At 44.6% G+C, this 26421-nt stretch overlaps 1 protein-coding gene across 1 annotated transcript in view; it reads left to right on the forward strand.

Annotated features, from left to right (window-relative positions):
* PDGFRL (platelet derived growth factor receptor like) overlaps positions 1–26421 on the forward strand; it is a 62867-nt gene that overhangs the window by 8930 nt on the left and 27516 nt on the right. Inside the window, exon 2 of the mRNA XM_021665081.2 lies at positions 6826–7123. Coding sequence (XP_021520756.2) covers positions 6826–7123 — 298 coding nt within the window. The remainder of the gene's footprint in view (positions 1–6825; positions 7124–26421) is intronic.

The raw sequence follows: 26421 nt of genomic DNA on the forward strand, positions 1-26421 counted from the left end.
TATGAGCAGTGGGGATGACTAGATATCATGTTTGTCGCCATCTTGCTTTCGGTGGGATTTGGCCAGCTTCTTTACTGCAACCTGTTTTATCAGCAAGGTGTTTGTGACCTGTATCTTGTGCCAACCTCCTGTCTCAGCCTGTGCTGAAGAATGCCTTAACCCCCTGGAAATGCCACCCAGTGGGTCTCATCCTTATTTTTTACCCAGCCCCTATTCAAGATGGAATCTCTCTGGTTCGAACACCTCTGACAGTAGGAAGGTTTTTTGGAGTGGGGTTCTCGAAAGGAATAGAGAAAGGACAGGCTCGCTACATCATGCTACATTTTCCTCTCCCTGCTGTGGCTTTCCCACCTTCTCAACTTCGTTCTTGGAAAAGGGTGTGTGTTCCTGTGGGGTGTTTCATGAAAAATGGAAAAACGAGAGTGGTGTCTGAGTTTATGTAACTGATTGGGAAGCAACTGAACGGCTCAGAAGAATGTATGTTGTGGTTAGTGGGGTGCTACTCTTAGAGCTGGCCTTTCCCGCTTACTGCCCATCAGGGAGGAGAAAACCAAGCAGCTCTCGCACCTGGATATTAATGACTGTGCTTAACAAGAAATCTCATCCAAGCTGCAGTCAATGATTCTTCTAATGACTTTATTTTCTCTCCCGACACAGTTCTATTGAATTAGAGAAGTTAATAGGTCACTTTTGATGAATAAGATTTGATTGTGTTTCTCAGTTGATGATGAATAATCCTGGTCCTTTGTCTTGCTTCCTTCTTGCTTTGTAACATTTGTTTATTTATCTTGGAAATGAGGGTTTTGGTTTTTTGTTTTTTGAGACAGAGTCTTGCTCTGTTGCCCAGGCTGGAAACCTCCCTCTCTCAAGATCAAGTGATTCTCATGCCTCAGCCTCCCTAGGAGCTGGGAGTATAAGCACATGCCACCATGCCTGGCTAATTGTTTTGTATTTTTTAGAAGAGATGGGGTTTTGCCGTGTTGGCCAGGCTGGTCTTGAACTCCTGGCCTCATGTGGTCCACCCTTCTTGGCCTCCCAAAGTGCTGGGATTATAGGCATGAGCCAACGCACCTGGCTGAGATGAGGTTTTGACCAGCATCTCCTCACTGCGGGGATCCAATGTGTGCCTTGGAAATGCATCTCCAGCTCTTCCAGAAAGATGAGGCTTGCATCCCCAGCATCAAGTTCTGTTTGGCTTGGAACTCCATGTCACATCAAACGAAGAATCTCATGGTGCATGAGACTTGTGCAAATCAAATGAAATTGCAACAATCTGCTAATCTCTAAGCGGATGGGAAGGCAATGGCATGAGCCAGAGGAAGCTCTAGACTTAGAGTCAAAGGGTCTGGTTTTTCACTACCTTCTGATGACCTGGAGTGAACTACTCAGCATCTATAGATCAAAAAGAATAATATCTGCTTTGCCTCCACCACAGGTTTATCATAGAGCTCTCACGTGACAACCATAAAACAAATAGCACTTAGCTAGCAATTACTTACTATGGGTCAGATGCTCATTTCAGCATTTTTGACACATTAACTCATTTAACTCCCACAATAATTATTATGGTTATTATGAGGTGGTTATTATTACCATATCATTCTCAATTTCAGATGAGAAAGCTGAAACAGAAGAGGGCAAGTAACTTCCCAAGGTCACGCAGCCAGTAAGAGGCAGGCCTGGACCTGAAATTAATAATAGTTTGTGAATTTTGCCACCTGTTTCTCTAGAAAATATACAATGCAAATAGTCTCAAAATGCAATGATAATGGACTTTGACTTTTATTTATCTATAGTATGAATTCTTTTATTTTTTTAGATCTTGGAGATGCCTCCTGAGTAGCTGGGACTATAGGCACATGCCACCATGCCTGGCTAATGTTTTTGGTATTTTTTGGAAGAGATGGTGTTTTGCAGGTCTTTGAAAAATAACCAGTTGACATAGGTAGGCTGAAGAGTCATATTTTTTTTTTTTAGAGACAGGGTCTCACTATGTTGCCTAGGCTGGAGTGCAGTTGCTATTCACAGGCGCGATCCTACTACTGATCAGCACCAGTGTTTTGACCTGCTCCATTTCTGACCTGGGCCAGTTCACCCCTCCTTAGGCAACCTGGTGGTTCCCTGCTCCCGGGAGGTCACCATATTGATGCTGAACTTAGTGTGGACACCCGATCGGCATAGCGTACTACAGCCCAGAACTCCTGCGCTCAAGCAATCCTCCCACTTCAGCCTCCCGAGTAGCTGGGACTACAGGCATGTGCCACCTCTCTTTTAAAATTTAGACATGGGATTTGGGAGTCTCTCCATTCCAGGACTGTCTGTGTATCTGTGGGGCCACTAGGCTGGCTCCTTTAATTTAGCATTGTTACCATCAAACCATAGGCCAATTCTGTGGTCAGGCAGCTGGACCAACTATACAGTTAGTTTAACTGGTGGGCTATTTGGTCAAAATGTCAAATTATGTTGCATAGATAATAGTAAATATTTGATTTGGATGCATAATCTCCATAATCATATAATCTGATGTTCCTGGGTAACATAGACACATAAGATCTGATAGCTTAGAAGTCAGAAAAGTAGCTGTTTGTCTAAATTCCATAGCATTTACAAACGGTTATTGTCATTTCTGATAACTTGAATTCCTGTTACGTGATACAGAGAACACCAAATTAGATATTAATCCAGAGGTTCTTTAATCTCATAGGCATTAAAGGATTTATGGGGCACAGATTACTTGGACATCATTCTTTCTTTTTTTGAGACAGTGTCTTGCACTGGAGTGCAGTGGTGCATTCATAGCTTACCATAAACTCGGAGTCCTGAGCTCTAGTGATCCTCCTGCCTCAGCCTTCATGCATGTGTTAACACACTCAGCTTTTTTTTTTTTTCCTTAATTTTTGTAGAGATGAGGTCTTACCATGTTGCCTAGGCTGGTCTTGAACTCCTGGCTTCAAGCAAACCTCCCACCTTGGCCTCCCAAAGTGGTGGGATTACAGGTGTGAGCCACCATGCCTGGCCTATTATATTCTATCTTAAGGAAAAAAGCTGTCTGGGTGTGGTGGCTCACACCTATAATCCCAGAACTTTGGGAGGCTGAGGCGGGCAGATCATGAAGTTAGGAGATCGAGATCAGCCTGGCTAACGTGGTGAAACCCCGTCTCTACTAAAAATACAAAAAATTAGCCAGGCATGGTGGCAGGTGCTTGTATTCCCAGCTACTCGGGAGGCTGAGGCAGGAGAATTGCTTGAGCCCAGGAGGCGGAGGTTGCAGCAAGCTGAGATCTTACCAGTGCACTCCAGCCTGGGTGTTAGAGCGAGACTCTGTCTCAAAAAACAAAAAAACCTGTAACTTCTACCTTGTTGCAGAGCTGTGGCTTGTGCTTCACAATTGATGTTGCTGGGTTAATGTACTTGCGTTGGTCTGACACATTCCCAACGGTTGCACTGCTTTTCCTTCTAGGAGGCTAGGAGCGTGCTCATGGGAGCCATTGTCTATCCCCGCCTATCATTAGAACCAAGGGTGATAAGCCACATGTGCAGGGTGAGCAGAATCATGGGCAAACAGCAGATTCAACAGCAGATGTTGGGGGTTCTGCCTTGGAGACTAGTGTTCAAGGTCAGATTGAGAATGCTCAGTAAGGCCTGTAACCAAGATGAAGCTTAGTAGAGGAAGGAAGGGAAATAAGAAGAGACTCGGGCCTAAGAGAAGACAGAGGTCACAGAAAAGAGAGCAGGGCTCAGGAACTGAGGCATAGAAGCCCAAAGAATGTGGCCTGGATGTTCACACTGAGCCAAGAGTTCCCAAGGGCAGGATTGGTTCTAGAGTCAAGGCTAGGCGGAACTAAGAATGGAGACCACGTGGCTCCTGTTTCACAGGTGAAAGGGAAACACACAAAGAAAACCAAATTCATCATTACACAGTTGATTCCAAATCAATTGCATTTATTGCATTCTTTATTATACTTTTCTTCTGATCAATCACATTTCCCCCCCTTTTTTTTTTTTTTTGAGATGGAGTCTCACTCTGTCACCCAGGCTGGAAGCAGTGGCATGATCTCAGCTCACTGCAGCCTTTGCCTCCCAGGTTCAAGCAATTCTCCTGCTTCAGCTTTTCCTGAGTAGCTGAGAGTATGTGCGTGCGCCACCACGCTTAGCTAATTTTTTTGTATTTTTAGTAGAGATGGGGTTTCACCGTGTTAGCCAGGATGATCTTGATCTCCTGATCTCGTGATGATCGCCTGCCTTGGCCTCCCAAAGTGCTGGGATTACAGGCATGAGTCACCGCACCTGGCACATTTTCCCATTTTCTACAAACGCCCTATAATTCTCTCAATTGGCCAAGGGCTGTGTGGTTATTTATTCAAAATATGTACAGAATGTTTATCTCCATGTAGTGAAATGAGCACTTTGGAATGGGAATAGGAACCCTGACTTCTGCTGTCACATTCTTCCACTAACCAGCTGAGTGACTTTGTATGGTTTATTCAGCTTTTTAGGGCCTCCTTTAGTTTTTAAATCTGCAGCATGAGAAATTGACCTAAATGATCTCTAAGGATTTCATAAGTTTGAACATTTTGTAGCTCTATGGGTATCTATCACAGTGGCCTTTGAGCTTCTGCAGACCGATGGTCAAACTGAAACTTGACAGTCCCCTTTTTCTTTTTCTTTCTTTTTTCTTTTTTTAATTTTTTTTTGAGATGAGGTCTCACTGTTGCCTAGACTGAAGTGCAATAGCTCAATCTCGGCTCACTGCAACCTCCACCTCCTGGGTTCAAGCAGTTCTCATGCCTCAGCCTCACGAGTAGCTGGGACTACAGACATGTGCCACCACGCCTGGCTAATTTTGTATTTTTAGTAGAGATGAGGTTTCACCGTGTTGCCTAGGCTGGTCTCAAACTCGTGATCCCAAGTGATCTGCCTGCCATGGCCTCCCAAAGTCCTGGGATTACAGACATGAGCCACCACGCCTGGCCTACAGTTCCCTTTTCATTCTTGTTGAGTGGACACCACTGCATGACTGCGAGGGGCTTAGCTGAGATTTTTGGAGTCCAGTGGCTTGCCAGGGGCAGAACACTGAAGGCACTGTTCCCTGGGCGCAAGCAGTAAGGGGTGCCTTATTTATAGGGAAGGCAAAAACAACAATAAAAGCAAGCAGCTTAAAGTCAGTAAACCTTTTTTTTTCTTTTTTGAGACAGAGTCTCACTCTTGATGCCCAGGCTGGAGTACAATGGCAAGACTTGGCTCACTGCAAACTCTGTCTCTCAGATTCAAGTGATTCTGCTGCCTCAGCTACCTGAGTAGTTGGGATTACAGGCGCCTGCCACCACACCCAGCTAATTTTTGTATTTTCAGTAGAGACAGTGTTTCACCATGTTGGCCAAGGTGGTCTCGAACTCCTGACCTGAGGTGATCCGCCCACCTCAGCCTCCCAAAGTGCTGGATTACAGGCGTGAGCCACCAAGCCCAGCCCATCAGTCAGCTTTTTATTATCTCTCAACTCTCAACACTGTTGATGAAACTTCCCCAAAGATATTTTGTTGGTGAAATTTTAAATCATTACTACAATTATAGTTGAGTTTTAATAATTTATATGTAAGTTTCATATTTGCATACATTTAATACTTACTCTTTAATAATAAACATTGTATTCTACCGAGACATCGCCAGCCCCTGACATATGTAATCTCCACCTTATCATTTGTTTTGAGAGAAAGTTCATCGTGGTTCAGAATCTTGGCTGGGCACAGTGGCCCACACCTATGATCATAGCACTTTGGGAGGCCTAGGTGGGAGGATTGCTTGAGGCCAGGAGTTCAAGACCAGCCTGGGCAACATAGCAAGACCCCATCTCTTTTTAAAAAAGTTAGCTCAGTATGGTCTCACATACCTGTAGGCCTAGCTACTCAGGAGGCTGAGGCAGGAGGATCACTTGATCCCAGGAGTTCAAGGCTTCAATGAGCTAGGATCATGCCATTGCACTCCAGCCTGGGTGACAGAGTGAGATTCTGTTTCTAACCATAAACACCAAATCTTTTGCATGCACTTTCAGCACAGTTTATGTCTCCAGACCCTGTGGAACTACATGTTTCCGTGTTAAAACAGTAGAATGAAATTGAACAATGATAACATAAGAGATTGCAAAGTAAAGAACCAGCCTTCAATGGCTTCAGTTTTGTTTTATGTGATCCGTTGTAGACTGTGAGACAGTGTGAACTACAGGCAATAATATTTTTGTTTTCTAAGGGCAAACTTCAGCTCATATATGAACTATTCTGCTGAATTTAATAATCTCTTTGGAGACAAAATATATTCCTTTTTAATTATTGTTTTAAAACTAAAGAGTCAAAAAATGATTATTACATGACTTTTACTGAAAACAATGTTGACATATGAGGAGGGGAGAATTAAAAAGTCATCTTCTCTGGAGTTACCTAAAAGTGATTGGGGCTGACCATGGTGGTTCATGCCTAAGTAATCTGAGCACTTTGGGAGGCCGAGGCAGGTGGATCACCTGAAGTCAGGAGTTCGAGACCAGCCTGGCCGACATGGTGAGACCCTGTCTCCATGTCTCTACTAAAAATACAAAAATGAGTCAGGTGTGGCAGTGGGCACCTGTAGTCTCAGCTACTCGGGAGGCTGAGGCAAGAGAATCACTAGAACCTGGGAGGCGGGGGTTGCAGTGAGCCGAGATCACACCACTGAACTCCAGCCTGGGCAACAGAGTGAGAATCTGTCTCAAAAAAAAAAAAAAAAAAAGTTACTGGCCTCAGGTATTCTGAGGATGCTGTTACTCTAGCCCATTTCTCCCTCCTTGTGTTTGTGTAGTTGCTGGCCAACACCCTCCCAAGAACAAGCGTCCGAAAGAACCAGGGGAGAACAGAATCAAACCCACCAACAAGAAGGTGAAGCCCAAAATTCCTAAAATAAAGGACAGGGACTCCGCGGATTCAACACCAAAGACACAGTCTATCATGATGCAAGTGCTGGATAAAGGTCGCTTCCAGAAACCCGCCGCTACCCTGAGTCTGCTGGCGGGACAAACTGTAGAGCTTCGATGTAAAGGGAGTAAAATTGGATGGAGCTACCCTGCATATCTTGACACCTTTAAGGACTCTCGCCTCAGGTAAGCGGTTTCTTTTTTTTTTTTTTAACTGTGTAGGGTTGAGGATTTGTAATAGTTAACAAAAACCCTTATTAACTATTTATTTTATTTTATTTTTTTGAGACAGTTTTGCTCTTGTTGCCCAGGCTGGAGTGCAATGGCACGATCTCAGTTAACCATAGCCTCCGCCTACCAGGTTCAAGTAATTCTCCTGCCTCAGCCCCCCAAGTAGCAGGGATTACAGGCATGCATCACCACACCTGGCTAATTTTGTATTTTTAGGAGAGACGGGGTTTCTCCATGTTGGTCAGGCTGGTCTCGAACTCCTGACCTCAGGTGATCTCCTGCCTCGGCCTCCCAGAGTGCTAGGATTACAGGCGTGAGCCACCGTGCCTGGAGTTAACTATTATTACACATTGTTTCTGACATGTACCATTTTACCCTCGTAGATTATAAACATAGAAGCTCAAAGAGCAAAAGTCAAAGATTTTATTTCTTTACCCAGTTTAAAAAAAAATTGCAAATCCTACCAACATTGGTTGAAAGAGTGAAATTTTATAGGAAACCATGTGACAAAACCATATGACAATTTTAAATGTATGATGAGTAAAATTTTATAGGAAGCCAAAATTTTATAGAAAACTATTATACATAGAGATAGATGTTTAAAAATTCATATTGTGTGACCAGGTGCAGTGGCTCATGCCTGTAATTCCAGCACTTTGGGAGGCCAAAGCAGGCAGATTATTTGAGGCCAGGAGTTCAAGACTAGCCTGGCCAACGTGGTGAAACCCCATCTCTACAAGAAATACAAATTAGCCAGATGTGGTAGCACACACTTTTAATCCCATCTACTCGGGAGGCTGAGGCAGGAGAGTCACTTAAACTCCGGAGGCGGAAGTTAAAGTGAGCCAAGATTGCACCACTGCACTCCAGCCTGAGTCAGCTCCACTCCAGAGCAAGACTCTGTCTCAAAAAAAAAAAAAAAAAAACCCATATTGTGAAAATTAATGGATTCAATGTTTTATGTTGTTTTTTAAGTAATCATAATGAAAACTGAAATGACCTAACAGGAGATTTCTGTGAGCTTCAACTTCAACTACTTTTCAACTGCTTCTGATTATTTTTACCTTCATAAATCTATGATTATTGTATTCAGAGGCCTCAGCTGGTAAGATGACTAATGATTTCTCATGTTTGAATGAGTACCTTCAGGAGGCTGGGCTTCTGGACCAGGAAGTGTGGTTAAGATGGTGACAGTGGCAAGTGTGAGAAGCAAGAAAGAAACACGTACTTCCCAGGGAGCTGGGAGGAACCTGAGCACAGGCTGTGATTAGGGGGGCGCTTATCGGTTTAGAGTCCTGTGCACCTTGGCAAAGTCTCCTAAACTCCTCTGCGTGTCAGTTTTCTTATGTGTAGAATGAAGGGTAGGGGATGAAATCATCTCTAAGATTCATTCCAACCCTATTTCCGTATACGATGGAGAAATACGGTGGATTAACAGTGGAGAAATATCAGATGTTATCTGAAATGAATAGAACGGGAGAAAGAAAGGCTGCAGGCTAGGCGCAGTGGCTGATGTCTCTCATCCCAGCACTTTGGGAGGCCAGGGTGGGCAGATCAAGAGATCGAGACCATCCTGGTCAACATGGTGAAACCCCATCTCTACTAAAAGTAGAAAAATTAGCTGGTCATGGTGGCAGCTACCTGAAGTCCCAGCCACTTGGGAGGCTGAGGCAGGAGCATCACTTGCACCTGGGAGGCGGAGGTTGCAGTGAGCCAAGATCATGCCACTGCACTCTAGCCTGGCGACAGAGCAAGCCTCGGTCTCAAAAAAAAAAAAAATAAAGGGGCTGCAGAGGGCAGGTATTGCAGAATCTGCACATTCATAACAGATTCATATTTCCACACAAACTCTCTTTCTGCAGAAATTCATCTCCCTCAAGGGCGTCATTACCCACTTGTTTACCCAACCAGAAGACAGGGGAGCATCCGTGCCTCCTCCCTCTGCATTCTCTACATCCAATCAGTCACCAAATTAAGCCAATTCAGCCTTCACTTTTACATTTCAAAATTCTGTTAGTTTGGTGCAAAAGTAATCGTGGCTTTTGCCATTAAAGTAATGATGAAAACCCACTATTGCTTTTGCACAAGCCCAATATGTGACTCTATTCCCTATTCATAGAAATTGAGCCTTCTTCCGGGTATGGAAATCTGTCTACTTTCCATTCCTGGAGTCACTGTCCCCTGTCTCACCTGCTGTTCTCTCCCGTCTCTGATACTGCAGTCACCATGCCTGGGCCAGGGCTTCTCACTGCAGCTAGAGCAACACTTGAAAGTCAGAGTGGGCCGGGCGCCATGGTTCACGCCTGTAATTCCAGCACTTTGGGATGCCAAAGTGGGCGGATCATGAGGTCAAGTGATCAAGACCATCCTGACCAACATGGTAAAACCCTGTCTCTACCAAAAATACAAAAAAATTAGCTGGGCATGGTGGTGCACGCCTGTAGTCCCAGCTACTCCAGAGGCTGAGGCAGGAGAATCGCTTGAACCTGGGAGGCGGAGGTTGCAGTGAGCTGGCAACAGAGCGAGACTCCATCTCCAAAAAAAAACAGAGTGGAGTGTGTGACTCCCTTACTCACCATTCGGTGGGTTCCCTTGAGAATAAAGTCCAACATCCTGACATGACAGTGAGGCCCTCCCTGACCTGTGCCATCTCTCTGGAGTCACCTCTAATCTCTCGATCAGTCACTCTGCTTTCCCTGCCCAGGGCTCCCGTGAGATTGTTGAAAGCACCAGGTTCCCGAAACCTTAAAGTTTGCTGCTTTCATAGCCAGGATCACTCTTGGACCCCTCATCTCTGGGCTAACCCCAGCCCAGGCATCACTTTGTCTGGGAAACCCATGGCAGGCCTCCCCAGCTGTGCGTTCCCACAGCACTTGATGCTTCCTCTTCCCAGCTCTCTTCACACTTAACTACTTTTATTTTCTTTTAACATCTGCGTTTTTCATTGAGACTTAGCTGAGTGGTTGGCGGTTAGCTTTCTCTATTGAATGCTTGACTGACAAGCACCCTGATACATTTGCCCGTCTTAAACACACACACACACCCCCCTACACACATGCCTTGGAGAATAAATAAAATACACATATAAGTAATATTAATCCGTCTACTTATGTCTCTTATCCTCTCGTATTAAGACATCTTTCACATTTTTATTCTGCCTCAACCCTCTAACATCGTGGATATAACAGGATAGAATCCTTCTTAAGGTTCAGTGGGCTGGGGGAGTGGAGAGGGAGAAAGTGAATCCATTCTTCCTGTTTCCCTCTCTACACTTGAAGTGCACGTGTGTGATTGAGAATGTATGGATATTCTGCTTGGAACAAATCTGGAAAGACTTAACCACTATATATATTTGTGTGGTAAAAAACCTATAACTTAGATTTGCCCTCTTAATAATTTTGAAGGCCAGGCATGATGGCTCATACCTGCAATCCCAGCACTTTGGGAGGCCAAGGTGGGCGGATCGCTTGAGCCTAGGAGTTCAAGACCAGCCTGGGCAACATGGCAAAACCATCTCTACTAAAAATCCAAAAAAAGACCGGGCATGGTGGCTCACGCCTGTAATCCCAGCACTTAGGGAGGCTGAGGAGGGTGGATCATGAGGTCAGGGGTTTGAGACCAGCCTGGCCAAGATAGTGAAACCCTGTCTCTACTAAAAATACAAAAATTAGCCAGGTGTGGTGGTGAGCACCTGTAGTCCCAGTTACCCGGGAGGCTGAGGCAGGGAATTGCTTGAACCTGGGAGGCAGAGGTTGCAGTGAGCTGAGATGGCGCCACTGCACTCCATCCCAGGCAACAGAATGAAATTTCGTTTCAAAAAAAAAAATTTAACCTGGCTTCGTGGTGCATGCCTGTAGTCCCAGCTACTTGGGAGGCTAAGGTGGGAGGATCACCTGAGCCGGGGAAGTCAAGGCTGCAGTGAGCCATGATCACACCACTGCACTCCAGCCTGGGCAACAGGAGTGAGACTCTGTCTAAAAAAAAAAAAAAAAATTTGAAGTGTACAGTATTGTTAACTATAGGTGCACATTGTTGTATAAGAGACCTCTAGAATGTTTTCATCTTGCATGGCTGAAACTCTGTCCGCTGAAATCCTCCTCTCCTGGCACTCTTTCCTGGCAGTCACTTTGCTACTGTCAGTTTCTATGAGTTTGACTACCCTAGGTACCCCGTATAAATGGAGCATGCAGTGTATTTGTCTTTTCGTGACTGGCTTATTTCTCACAGCATCATGTCCTCAAAGTTCTTTGATATTGCAGCTTATAATGCAGTTTCCATTTTGTTTAAGGCTGAGAAATATTGTATGTATATACGACTTTTTTTTTTTTTATTGAGACAGAGTGTTGCTCTGTCACCCAGGCCAGAGCGCAGTGGGGCGATCTCTGCTCACTGCAACTTCTGCCTCCTGGGTTCAAGCGATTCTCCTACCTCAGTCTCCCAAGTAGCTGGAACTACAGGCACATACCACCACACCCAGCTAATTTTTGTATCTTTGGTAGAGACAGAGTTTCCCTGTGTTGGCCAGACTGGTCTCAAATTCCTCACCTCAACTGATCTGCCTGCCTCGGCTTCCCGTAAGTGCTGGGATTACTGGTGCGAGCCACCACGCCCTGTACTACGTTTGTTTTGTTTGTTTTTCTGAGACTGAGTTTTGCTTTTGTTGCCCAAGCTGGAGTGCAATGGTGCGATCTTGGATCACTGCAACCTCTACCTCCTTGGTTCAAGCAATTCTCCTGCCTCAGCCTCCTGAGTAGCTGAGATTACAGGTGCCCACCACCACGCCCAGCTAATGTTTTTGTATTTTTAGTAGAGATGGGCTTTCACCATGTTGGCCAGGCTGGTCTCAAACTCCTGACCTCGAGTGATCTGCCCACCTTGGACTCCCAAAGTGCTGGGATTATAGGCATGAGCCACTGTGTCTGGCCTCGACTACATTTTTTAATCCATCATCTAGCGATAGACATTTAGGCTGCTTCCACCTTCTGGCAACTGTGAATGCTGCAATGAACATGGATGTGCATATATTTCTTAAGAGATTCTGCTTGGTGTATACCCAGAAGTGAGATTTACCACATACATTTTAAATGACCTTATTCACCAAAGTCAGATTCATAAACTTTTTATAAAAAAACAAAATTGATACAATTTAAATTCTGAATATTTAGTCTTTGACTTACACAAAGCATCTTAAGCTTAGAGGATTCCATACTTGAAGATTTGGCATTTTCTAAGAGTATTTGCAAATATATTCAAATTATATATTAAAACATATTTGAAAACATTTTAAAGACTCCAAGCCGAGTGAGCATTAATCTGAAGAGAAATACTCAGCATCTGAAAATAACAAATTTTGACTTTTTAACATTAAATAGTGTTCATTCAAAGCACAGCAAGGGCCTTAGGGGAATGTAATGACAGATGTGGGCTTCCAAAACTTTATGAAATGTGAAAAAATGTGAAAAACATCTAGTTTTCATGATTTATTTCACACCAGAGATTCAAGAAATGGACTCTTGACATTGTTCCCAGAACATGGTGCCTTTGGATAGAGAAGTATTCATTCTGTGTTTTCTTTTTTCCCTAGAATGAGTTCTTTTCAGGGCTATGACAGTGTTGAGTTTGGACGCACCCCAGGTCTTCATCCCACAAAGCCTTGTAAGTTTTTTGTCGTTGTTTTTTTTGAGATGGGAGCCTCACCCTGTCACCCAGGCTGGAGTGCAATGGCATGACCTTGCCTCACTGCAACCTCTGCCTCCCGGGTTCAAGCAATTCTCCTGCCTTAGCCTCCCAAGTAGCTGGGATTATAGTCACCCACCACCACACCCAGCTAATTTTTTTTTTTTTTTTTTTTTTTGCATTTTTAGTAGAGATGGGGTTTCACCATGTTGGCCAGGTTGGTCTCGAACTCTTGACACAGGTGATCCCACCCACCTCAGCCTCTCAAAGTGCTGGGATTACAGGCATGAGCCGCCATGCCCGGCCCACAAATGAAAAATGCATAAACAATAGTCTATGCAAGTTAGTAAGATTTAAAGAGCACCACAAGCTTGCCAGGTATTTCCTCTTCCTGACTATATGATCTAAAAATTCCTAACCGTAGACTTCCTCCTCTGTGTTAAGTCACGACTTCCAGGAGGTCCTTGTTACACAAAATAAGTGAGAAAAAATAAACCAATCAGAATTCATTAAGAGTTGTTCTCAATCATATTTTTTTTCTTCGAGGTACAGTCTTGCTCTGTTGCCCAGGTTGGAGTGCAGTGGCACGATCTCAGCTCACTGCAACCTCCACCTTCTGTGTTCAAATGATTCTTGTGCCTCAGCCTCCCAAGTAGCTGATACTACAGGCACACACCACTACACTTGGCTGATTTTTGTATTTTTAGTAGAGATGTGTTTTCGCTGTGTTGGCCAGGCTGGTCTCGACCTCCTGGCCTCAAGTGATCCATCCACCTTGGCCTCCCAAAGTGCTGGGATTACAGGCATGAGCCACCTCACCCGGCCAAGCCTTGTAGTTTTAACCAATATTGGTGGCTTTCTGGAAGCGTGACCACATTTATCCTAATGTAATCTTCTGACTACTTCATCTTTTCCCACTAAGTCATGAGATGTTCTTGACACTCAGCTACAAAAGCAGGTCAACAGAGAGAGCAATGTGTGAAGAAGAAAGAGGTTTAATGAACTTTTAGAGTCCTAGAAAGTAAAATGCCCAAGTAGAGAAAAACGCAGTATACATTTGTTCTTCCCAAAGTGCTAAGAATGTCATAGTTGCTTATTAAATACTCGAATAAATTAATATATCTGGCTTTAATCATCAAGGCATGAAATATTTTGGTAAACGATTAAAAGACAATATCAAGAAAGAAACATTCATGTCACCTAAATATAATTTGGTATCTCCGTGGGATTGAAGGATGCCAAAATCCATCTCTTCCTACTGATTTTTCACAACGGTGTTTTAGCAAGGATGCTGCCTCAGTTCCTTAGCCTGTAAAACAACAGGGTCTCTAAGGACCCACTCAACTGTGAATTTAGGATTTGGGAAAATATGTGTTGAAAGCAGGATTTCGTTAAGTTAACCTGTTCTAACCTGCAGTAATTTCATGTAGATTTTTATGTAGATCTGCTTATTTTGTTGACGGTGTGGTATTCCATCAGTGTAACACAGCATTGTCTTCTTAACCTGGTTCCCGGCTTGTGGCTGTTTGAGGTTATTACTCTCATAAATAGTGCAATTATAAACATATATAAATAACTTGCTCTCATGGTTCATATGTCTAACACAGAGAACGCATTCCGTTTACTCAGTAAGGATAAGTGTGTTATTGTACATGTTTCCTGCTATGAGAATAAAGACAATGTTATGGAACAGAGATGTCAGAGGCTGAGGCACAGCTGGGTTTGATTCCTCCCTTTATCACTAACCAGCAAAGTGATCTGTGATCAGTAATTTCCCTAGAACACAGTTTCCTGATCTGGAATATGAATATATTACTGCTGATTTATTTGATTCTTTATAATCTGAGGTCTTTGTCCTTTTTCCCTCATGAAAAAATAAGCTCCTTGAGGGCAAACAGTACATCTGTGGTTCATCATCAGATTCCTAGCACCTAGAACGTCTGACACAGACCAGAGCTCACATTTTGGCTTCCCCAGGGGTTTAGGGCACATGTGAGAAGTCCGTTCCTACTCCTTCATTCATTCAACATTTAAAGATAATTACTGAGTGCTGATGTGTGCCCTGCATGTATTGGGAGGTGGGTCTGCTAGGCAAACAGCATGTATTTCATATCTATGGTGCGTGTCACCTACGTCCATCCTCATTGTCTCAGAGCCTGATATGGTTTGGCTGTTTCCCCTCCAAAATCTCATCTTGAATTGTAGTTCCCATAATTCCCAGGTGTTGTGGGATGGGGAGGGAGCAGTGGGAGATAATTGAATCACGAGGGCGTTTCCCCCATACTGTCCTCATGGTAGTGAGTAAGTCTCACAAGATCGGATGGTTTTCTGAGAGGAAACCCCTTTCTCTTGGTGCTCACTCTCTCTTGCCTGCTGCCATGTAAGACATCACTTCCTCTTCCACCAGGATTGTGAGCCTATGTGGAAGTGTGAGTCAGTTAAACCTCTTTCCTTTATAAATTACCTGGTCTCAGATATGTCGTTACTAGCAGTGTGATAACAGGCTAATACAGAACCTCCTGGTGGTTTTGCTCAAGCCCCTCTTTTTTTGTTCTTTCCAACTTTTAGGTGAGCGTGTATATGTGTAGGTTTGTTTCATGGGTAAATTGCAGGTCACGAGGGTTTGGTGCACAGATTATTTCATTACCCAGGGAATAAGCTTAGTGCCCAATAGGTAGTTTCTCAGTCCTCACCCTCCTCCCATTATCCACTTTCAAGTGGGCCCCCGTGTCTATTATTCCCATCTTTGTGTCCAGGTGTACTCAATGTTCAGCTCTGTCTTAAAAGTGAGAACATGTGGTACTTGGTTTTCTGTTCCTGTGTTAGTTTACTTAGGATGGTGGCCTCCAGCAGCATCTGTTGGCTGCAAAATACATGATTTCATTCTTTTTTATGGCTGTGTAGTATTCCATGGTGTGTATGTACCACGTTTTCTTTATCTAGTCTACTAGTGATTCTCATCTAGGTTGATTCCATGTCTTTGCTGCTGTGAATAGTGCTGCAGTGACCATTTGAATTCATGTGCCTTTATGGTAGAACAATCTATATTCCTTCGGATATACACTCAGTAATGGGAATGCTGGCCCAAATGTTAGCTCTCAGTTCTTTGATAAGTCTCCAAACTCTGCACAGTAACTGAATGAATCTGCATTCCCACCCGCAGTGTGTAAACATTTCCTTTCCTCCACAACCTTACCAGCATCAGTTATTTTTGGCTTTTGGTTAATAGCCGTTCTAACTGATGTCAGAGGATATCTCATTGTGGTTTTGATTTGCATTTCTTTAATGATTAGTTTCACTGAGTATTTTTTTCATATGCGTATTGGTGATGTATATGTCTTCTTTTGAGGAAGCCCCACTTTTTGACAGGTAAGGGAACTGAGAGTCATATCGGAGATGTGGCTGGTCCAGAGTGGCAAGCTGGCAAGTGGCTGCATGGGTCCCAGAACGTGGGCGCCCTCGTTCCCGAGGCAGAGTGGCTGCCCCACTCCAGAGCTCTGTGATATGTCTGGTGGGATAAATTTAGATCACAGTACACTCTTGGTCTGATGGAGGTAGCGTCAGGCAAGATAGATTAATTGTTGACTTTGTTTTAAAGTTACAGACTAGACTAAACGAATAAATCTGATTTCTAAAGATTCAAAACAGAAATGAAAAGCTTATACTTACCCAGAATGGCACATCGATTTTTCTTGCTGGAATAGCTTTGAGTGGAAAGTGGTTGCAATTCCACATTGATTTAGGGTAACTCTTTGGATGCCAGAGTGTGAAAACATAGCACGGGCCTATTTGGAGAGAAGAGCTCCATCCAAAGTATGTAACTGAGGGATGTGCTATTTTGCAATGCTGGTTTCTTTTGCCTTGCAAATCCCTGTCATAGGAAGGTCCACTAGATGGCAGGTTTCAGCTGTGTACAACTGTCTTCCTTTCACCAGTAAAAGCAGAAACATTCCACGTGAGAACTGAGTGGATACACTACCTGCACACTCAGGCCTATGGTCCTTTCATCCTTTCAGGCTACGCAGTGGTCATGGTTTCAAGTTGTACTTTAAACAATACAGAATTCAGTTTACCAACAAACACATTTTATTTTAGTTTATTTATTTTTGGAGACAGAGTCTTGCTCTTGCCCAGGCTGGAGTGCAGTGGCACGATCACTGCAATCTCCGTCTCCTGGGTTCAAGTGATTCTTGGGAGGCCTCAGCCTCCCAAGTAGCTGGGATTATAGGCACGTGCCAACTTGTGTGACTAATTTTTTGGTATCTTTGGTAGAGACAAGGTTTTGCCATGTTGGCCAGGCTCGTCTTGAACTCCCAACCTCAAGTGATCCACACACCACCTACCTTGGCCTCCCAAAGTGCTGGGATTACAAGTGTGAGCCACCGCACTCACCCCAGCAAACACATTTTTTAAAAAGGGAGTAGATATTTATAAGTGTATATACCCACACAGGGACAAATTCATTCCTGCCTCCATTCCCTGCTGGGTCTTTCAAGAACAGTGGCCACCTTGAACAGTGTAGTTGATCCTTTCGAGGCTAATAGAAACATGCTCATGACTATATTTTCAGGTGCTGAAATTGATTCCACTTTTACCTCCACTCAGTCCATCCCAGATCCCATAAACATCTCCTGTCTTTGAGAATGGAAACAGCCAAGATACTGTTTCTGACGACAGTACCATTTGTCAAATGCTCTGGTTCTCAACTCCTCTGTCCTGTTTCTTTCTTCCAACAATTTTTAAGCATCTACTTTGTTTATGGTCCCTGCCAGTCAGATGCTGGAGATAATATGATGGTGAGCAAAACAGACAAAATCTCTATATCCCATATACCTTTTAATCTTACGGAAGACAGTTAAATGAGCGATTTTATGTGAGTGCCTTGCGGACAGAGGTATGGTGTCAAGGAGGAGAAAACTCAAGCTAATATCTGAAAGCTGAGAGTTCCCTGGGTGAAAAAAGGGTGTAAAAGAATATAAGGAAATTCCAGAAAGAGAGAAGAGTTTGAAGGAAGTGCCTAGAAGTGGGAAAGAGTATAGCACCTGGAGCATGGAGGGCAGGTGGGTGAGACGGGGCAGTCAGAGGCGGGGAGTGGGAAGGAGGTTAGGAGGAGAGATGACGGGAGGTGAGGTAGACCATGGAGGGCCTCGTTGGCCACATAAATTTAGAGTAAAATCTAGGGCAATTATGACTCAAGGATTTAAAGCCTTTCTAAATATGTATACATAGAAAATGCGTGATTGAGCAGGGTGGCTCACGCCTGTAATCTCAGCACTTTGGGAGGCGAGGCAGGTGGATCATTGAGCTCAGGAGTTTGAGACCAACCTGGGCTATATGGCAAAACCTTGTCTCTGTGAAAAAAAATACAAAAATTAGCCGGGCATGGTGGCGTGTACCTATAGTCCCAGCTACCCGGGAGGCTGAGGTGGGAGGATCACTTGAGCCTGAGAGGTGGAGGCTGCAGTGAGCTGAGATCATGTCACTGTACTCCAGCTTAGGCAACAGAGTGAGATTCTGTCAAAGAAAGAAGGAAAGGAGAGGGAAAGAAAGGGGAAAGAAAGAAAGAGGGAAAGAGCAGGAGGGAGGGAAGGAGAGAGACAGAAAGAAAAACAGAGTAATATAAACCACAGTGTGAGGGTTAGCACTCCTCACTGCCTTCAGAAGAAGGACAGTGTCTCTTCCTGTGTCAGTCATATCCTTTCTTCCTCCCCGTGCCCCATATCCATTTCACTCAAAGTGGGTTTTTGGTTTTTTTTTTTTTGGAGATAGAATCTCACTCTGTCACCCAGGCTGGAGTGCAGTGGTGCGATCTCGGCTTACTGCAACCTCTGCCTCCTGGGTTCCAGTGATTCTCCTGCCTCAGCCTCCCAGGTAGCTGGGACTACAAGCGCACACCACTACACTCGGCTTTTTTTTTTTATTAAATATTTTAGTAGAGACAGGATTTCACCTTGTTGCGCAGGCTGGTCTCGAACTCCTGAGCTCCGGTGATCCACCCACCTCGGCCTCCCAAAGTGCTGAGATTACAGGTGTGAGCCACCACGCCCGGCCTCAAAGTGGGGTCTTCAGATGTATTCTTGGACATAATGCTTTTTTGCAATAATTTTTCAAATTTTTGCTTTCATTTTGTTAATATTTAAAAATTATATAAGAATATTCTGGAATATCTGAATAAGCCCTGCTGCGAGATCAACATGATGCATTTCCATCTTCTCTGCACACATTTCATTTCTTGAATTTCATCATCATACATTTCCAGGGTTTAGAGCAGGAGAATTCTTGGCACCACGCTGAGCCAGGGTAGAAAACGAGAAGAAACTTAGAAGAGGTGGGTCGGGACAAAGGCTTAAATATAATAAATCAATGCAGGTAGGAACAAGGAGATGTTGGAGATTTCAGCTGGGTTGTCAGCAACAACACCACAGCAGTAAAAACAAGATAAACTGCTGCGGTAATAAACCCTGGTCCTGCTCCCTGGGAAGTACGGGTCCAGCCATTGTCTTTCAGGATGCGGCTGTGGTATCTGGTCGGATGTTAGCTTTTTTGTAAGAACTGGGAGTTGGGAGGAGTGCGTGGGGCACAGGAGATCTCTTTGATGGTTTGTTCCTCTGAAAACAATAAATAGCTTTTAAAGAGAAGGGAGGGGATCGGGGTTTTCATTTGGCCACAGTTGGCAGCAGCTTACTCCACCCACAGACAACACAAAGGGAGGGTGGGCTGATGGAGCAGAGAGTGGGCTCCCGGCCAGGCTCATCAGGTCCAGTGTCTGGAGGAAGAGTCTGGAAGACATATTAAAAGGAAAAGAGAAAGATCTTAAGTGTTGATCAACAGAAGAATCCCACTGCTCAGAAAGAATCTTCACAGACTTTGGTAAATGTTGCAGACAACACTCTGATGTTACATTGAGAAAGTTTTTTTTTTTTCTTTCCAAATTTATATTTTTGGTAAACACACAGAACATACAGTTTACCACTTTAGCCATTTTTAAGTAGACAGTTGAGTACACTGACATGGATTCATGTCATTATGCAGGTGTCTTTTATATTCGAACTCACTTTGCTCCCAAGCTCGTTTTATTTTATTTTCTTAGCAGAACAAATGAAGGTGAGGAGGCTCTCACTTTGCCTTCATTCTTGTCTGGAGCATAAGTCCAATTGGGGTCTAATTTGCAGCGGCCAGTCAAAAGGAAGCACCACCCCCAAATGCTAATACTTGCCTTAATTGGTCGTCTACCCCAGAAATGACAAATACACAACGTAACCAAAGTTGAAGGTAGAGTGTTCTCTTTCCAGACTCACTGGCACCAGCTCCAGGCCCTGCTGTATTTCCCCAGAGATGGATGGGTGGAGGCAGCAGGAAACAAGACTTCCCCCAGTGTACTTAATGTTCTGACAGAGTTCAGGCTGCTGAAAAACACAGCTCGGTTCCGTTCAGGACATGGGTGGGGGAAGGGTAATAATAGAACTGGGCTCATTGTGCTATCTCAGGATAGCATGAGGTCATGCATGTAAAGCTCTTGGCACACATGGTAAGCCGTCTCAATATCGATGTACTATTTCTGTCTACCATACTGTACCCAAAGGAGGTAAATCACAAGAAATCAGCCAGTTTTTCACACACTTTTGTTTTTTTGAGATAGAGTCTTGCTCTGTCATGCGGCGTCATGATCTCGGCTCAGTGCAACCTCCACCTCCCAGGTTCAAGCAGTTCTCCTGCTTCAGCCTCCCAAGTAGCTGGGATTACAAGCCAATGTGCCCTGATAAGTTTTGTATTTTTAGTGGAAAGGGGGTTTTGCCATGTTGGCCAGGCTGTTCTCAAACTCCTGACCTCAAGTGATCCACCTGCCTCGGCCTGGGTATTTTGTTTTATGAAATGTTTTAGACGTGTGTCTCAATCCCCTACAAACTCTTTATGTCCATAGCGCTGTGGAGGGCTCACTGACGCTCATACTAATGGTCCCAAGGTTCTCTAGATCAGCCATGGCTAATCGATCTAGTCATTAGGGTGAGGAAAATGGGTTGAAGCACATTCTTTAGTTTTGGGGAAAACGTTTCCTGCTAACTCTTACTTAAAAATGTTTCTACCTACACCAAATATGTATAAAAGCAAAAAAACCATTTCACTCAAGAAAACGTTTCACTTCTTAAGCACTTCTGGTAAGTCTAGGATTGATTATCCCAGATGTGTTACCCAGCATTAAAATATAGTAACAAGATCCCAATACAGTCGAGCTAGTGCATCTAACCAAAGACAATAGGAATATCACAAAGTTTTCGATGATAATTTGGGAGAGGCTTACAAAATGGAGAATTGCTTATAGTACCAGTGATGTATTTTATGAGTGAAACCTTGCTTTGACAAATACGTGTACATGTGGGTGACGTCTGGAATTGCATGCTCAAAAGTGAAAATTGGTGTGTTGGCAGCGTGATCATTTTTGATCAAGAATTTGAATATGTAAAATATACATAAAACAATTTTGAAAGGTATGTCCAAGGAGGGAGCAAAAAAACAGGAGTAAAGGATAAGATGTAAAACGGGAAATCGTGTATCCTCTAGTATATAATTGTGTAGGATGGCACATTTATAAAAGAGCAAAATGAAGTTGTCAAAGGTCTGCCTCCAGTTTCCAGGCTGGGCTCCCTCCTACCCACCATCCCACCCACACAGCCGGCTGCAGGTGGGCAGCTGCTAAGTTGCCGCCCTGGGGAGTCTGCCCAGAACCTTCTCGTGTCACTTCCCGTCCCGCATTCCCAGCTTGTCCACTCTGTCCTGGGGCCTCAGAGGCCTGTCTCCAGCCTTGCTTGGTGCCTTGTTGCTCAGAGTTTTGTTGGATTGCCTTTGGGAGCTCATCCTGATTTGCCCCTGTCTCTGCCTTTCAGATCACATCCTACTGTCCAAAGCCCTACTTTTTCCCCATTCCACTGCTTAGAACCCAGGTGAGGGCTGGGCGAGATGGCTTACGCCTATAATCCTAGCACTTTGGGAGGCCCATGTGGGCAGATCATGAGGTCAAGAGATCAGAGACCATCCTGGCCAACATGGTGAAACCCCATCTCTACTAAAATTACAAAAAATTAGCAGGGTGCGGTGGCGGGCACCTGTAGTCCCACCTACTCAGGAGGCTGAGGCAGGAGAAGCTCTTGAACCCGGGAGGCAGAAGTTGCGGTGAGCAGAGATCATGCCACTGCTCTCCAGCCTGGCAACAGAGTGTGACTCCGTTTCAAAAAGAAAAAAAAAAGAACCCAGTGAGATCTGGTGTCTCACATTGGAGCAGAGGTGAGAAAGCACCAGCTCACCCTTCCCTGCAACAGCAGTGTTCTTTGTGAACTTGACCTCATAGCTGGGTCAAGGCAGGGGGTTGGGGCCCTGTGGGTCAAGCAATATTAATGCGAGCGAATCAGTGTCGAATGTGCCCTCATGCATTTATTTACCCAAATAGCTTATGCAGTGGCACAATATATCACATCAGCTGGTAGGCATCCTGGGGAAAGAGGCAGAGGGAAGCAATACCCCATACAAGAGCAGGAGGGGTGAGCAGAGCAAGCGTGTCACAGCCTGCAGTTTAGTAGTGGTCAGCTGAGCACAGTGCATGCTAAATAGCATTATCGTTTGCCTAATGTATGGATAAAAACAGTCTGCTAAGTCAGACTGCCGTATGAGAAAAAAACCAGAAATGGTCCCAACCACAAGCAGCTTAAGAACTAGTGAGATAAAAGACACCAGATACAAAGACAAAGCAACAGAAGACAGCGTGTGGTCAAGTGTGAGTGTGGAGCGGCTGATGGGAAGGAGAGAAGGCAGCAGACGCTGGGGAGGCAGATGGATTCCTTAACTCACTGACGACCTAACTGTAGGAGACCAGGCCTTGAAGATGAGATGGAGGCTTGTGCAAAGCAGAGCCAATGAGGGGTCAGGCACGGTAGCTCATACCTGTAATCCCAGCACTTTGGTAGACCAAGACGGGAGGATCACTTGAGCTCAGGAGTTTGAGACCAGTCTGAGCAAAATAGTGAGACCCCATCTCTTTAAGAATAAATGTAGCTGGATATGGTGGCATGCGTCTGTGGTCCCTTGGGAGGCTGGGGTGGGTGGTTGAGGCTGCAGTGAACCATGGTCACACCACTGCACTCCAGCCTGGGTGACAGAGCAAGACTCTGTCTCAAATAGTAATAATAAAACAAAGAGGAGCGGCTGGGTGTGGTGGCTCATGCCTGTAATGCCACCACTTTGGGTGGCTGAGGCTGGCGGATCACCTGAGGTCAGGAGTTCGAGACCAGCCCGGCCAAGACAAGGTAAAACCTTGTCTCTATTAAAAATACAAAAATTAGCTGGGTGTGGTGGCATGCACCTGTAATCCCAGCTAGTCAGGAGGCTGAAGCGGGAGAATCACTTGAACCCAGGAGGGGAGGTTGCAGTGAGCCAAGATCAAACCACTGTACTCTAGCCTGGGTGACAGAGTGAGACTCTGTATAAAATAATAATAAAAAGAGCCAAAGAGAATAGCATCAAACCTCCCGCAAAAGATTGTGATATGTAGCCAGCTTGGGGAACCACTGATGTGGCTTGGACCCTACATTTTGCAATTGACTAGGTTAGAGCCACAGAGGGTCAGAGACTTCCTCATGTTTGCACAGCTTTTAGTGGAGTAAACTCGAATCAAGCCTCATTCCCAAGATCTTTGTATACAATCTCTACACCAAAAAAACAGTTCATTTATTTAGGTTTCTGATGTTCAGAAGATTTACCGTCAAAGTGGCATTACGGTGACCGAGTACCTTGAAAATGTTGGCAGTAAGGAGATTTGGTGAATTTTCCCACAGTGAATTCGTTGTGCTGGGTGCGAATGGGCCCCCGCCCCACGGCTGTTGAATTCACTATTCTGACTTGGCCATAATACACTCACTGTGCCTGCATGCCTGCCCATTAGTAATTCACAGCTTGTTCTCTTAGCAAGGGTGGCAGAGGCTTGCTCCATTGTCCTCGCTCATCTTCAGGACCTTTTCTTCCTGAGTGCATGGCTGTGAGCATTCAGCTAAGCAGAGCTGGGGCATCTTTTTCTCATGTTACCCACAGAGAAGTGCTGATGAGCTTATGCTACATGGTAAGATTAGAATTTCCAGATTGATAATAAGGATTGGGCATCCCTAATCCAAAAATCCGGAACCTGAAATGCTACAAAATCTGAAACTTTTTGAGCACTATGACATTCAAAGGAAATGTTCATTGGCTCATTTTCGATTTCAGATTTTTCAAATTAGGGATGCTTAACTGGTAAGTGTGATGCAGATACTCCAAAATCTGAAAATATCTGAAATCTAAACCCTTCTGATTCCAAGCATTTTGGATATGGGATAGTCAGCGTATAATATGAGTAATCCGTACACATCTGAATCATGTGGTCACACAGTTTGAAAGATGACCTTGTTGTCAAAATTGAATGAGAACGGCCAGGCATGGTGGCTCACGCCTGTAATCTGAGCGCTTTGGGAAGTGGAGGCAGGAAGATCCCTTGAGCTCAGGAGTTCAAGACCAGCCTGGTCAACATGGTGAAACCCTGTCTCTACTAAACACACAAAAATTAGCTAGGCTGGGTGGCGTGTACCTGTAGTCCCAGCTACTTCAGGAAGCTGAGGCTAGAGAGTGGCTTGAACCCAGGAGGCAGAGATTGCAGTGAGCTGAGATCGCATCACTGCACTTCAACCTTGGCGACAGTGAGACATCACACACACACACACAAGAAAAAACACGAGGAGATGATTTCATTGTTATTTCTATGAGTTTCTCTACATGGTGAGTGCCTATCTGGAAAGTTATCTGTAAATTTCCTCCAAATCACTCATTTGGTTACGATTTACGTATGTATTTAAAATAATCAACTCGTGTTTCTTTTCCAGGGCACAGTGGGAAGCATGCCAGACTCTCTTCTCAGGGGTCCCCAGGGATTTCACTCCCAACTCCGCTTCTAGCTGGCCTTGTGAGCTTGGCTCAGTCACTTCATCTCTGTAAAGTGAGAAATCCAACCAGACGACCTCTAAGTTCTCTCCTCGTTCCAGAATTACTCTTGGCACTTGTACTTAACGCACATTGGATAAAAAAGGGCAGGGGGGCAAAAAGTAGTACTCTTAGATAAGTTATTCAACCCTCTTTCACTCAGTGGATTCTGTTCCATTCTGTACACTGTCACCTTTAACTGTAGTTCAAGGTCACACAGCCAGCAAGTGGTGGAGGCAGGATTTGAACCAAAGAGAACCGATTCCCGTGTGCATGCTCTTAACTGCTGTTTTACAAAGGCCACTGGACATGGTCGGCCTCCTCGGGAATAGCACCCTGAAGAGTAACTACGTTTTGGTTAGATGGAAGAAGAGAGCCCTTCAGAGGGAAAGAGATGGGTGGAGGGCTCAGAGGTGGAAATGAGCCATGTGTCTGGGCTTGGTGAGGAGCTAGATGGTGAAAGACACAAGGATACTCTTCGGAAGGACTGGGAGAGCAGAGGAGCTGGAGTACCAGGCAGAGGTGGTTGTGTGCAATTCCGTGTGCAGTGGGAGAAACTAATATTTAGAACTGGAGGTAATCGTAAAATGGTTTTCAGGAAAGTATGTCTGATACTTGATGAAAGGCATCTGAAGGGGATGGAGGAGCCATTTCTCCAGAAAGATTGATTGGTCACTTGACAGAGTAGAAATGAGAGAGAATCAGTGGTGGTACCAGCCTGGGTAGAGTTGCAGCTCTGTGAAAAGAACTAGAGATGCCAATAGTGGGAACCACGTAAGAAGGAAGGCTTACTAAGACCCGGGAGCCTGGGTTACACTCCAGGGAGGTGGCATAGCCTCAGCAGGTCCGCACAGGTGCGGGAGCAGAATGGTTAAGACGAAGTCATGCTGCACTCCAAGTTATGCGTTATACTCCACTTGGCAGTGTTTCATTAATCAGAACAAAATAATACACTGGAGTTTTGGGCCTCTAAAGGAATTCTTTTTGGCCCTGTGTATTGGAAATTCATATTTTAAAAAGGCAACACATTGTGAAACTCACCTCCAGGTATTGAAATACACATGAGCCATTGTGCTTGTGCATTTATGCAGCATCTGTTTTGTACTTTATAAATAGTTTAACTTGTTTTACTTTTATTATAGCTTTTCTCTTCTTTTCTCTCTTCCCTCTCCTCTCCTCTTTTTTCTTCTCCTCTCTTTTCTTCTCTCCTCTCACCTTTTTTTGAGACAGGGTCTCACTCTGTCACCCAGGGTGGAGTGCAGTGGCATGATCTCAGCTCACTGCAACCTCTGTCTCCTGGGTTCAAGCGATCCTCCTGCCTCAGCATCACAGGTTCAAGCGATTCTCCTTCCTCAGCCTTCTGAGTAACTGTGATTATAAGCATCTGCTACCATACCCGGCTAATTTTTGTATTTTTAGTAGATACATGGTTTCACTAATGCAAAAATTAGCCAGGCATGGTAGTGTGTGCCTGTAGTCCAAGCTACCCTGGAGGCTTAGGTGGGAGGATGGCTTGAACCCACAGAAGTCATGCCACTGTACTCCACCCTAGGGGACAGAATGAGACACCGTCTCAAAAAGGA

Source organism: Aotus nancymaae, unplaced genomic scaffold, assembly GCF_030222135.1.
Source record: "Aotus nancymaae isolate 86718 unplaced genomic scaffold, 86718_ANA_hifiasm-v0.15.2.pri h1tg000079l, whole genome shotgun sequence".
Classification (NCBI taxonomy): domain Eukaryota; kingdom Metazoa; phylum Chordata; class Mammalia; order Primates; family Aotidae; genus Aotus; species Aotus nancymaae.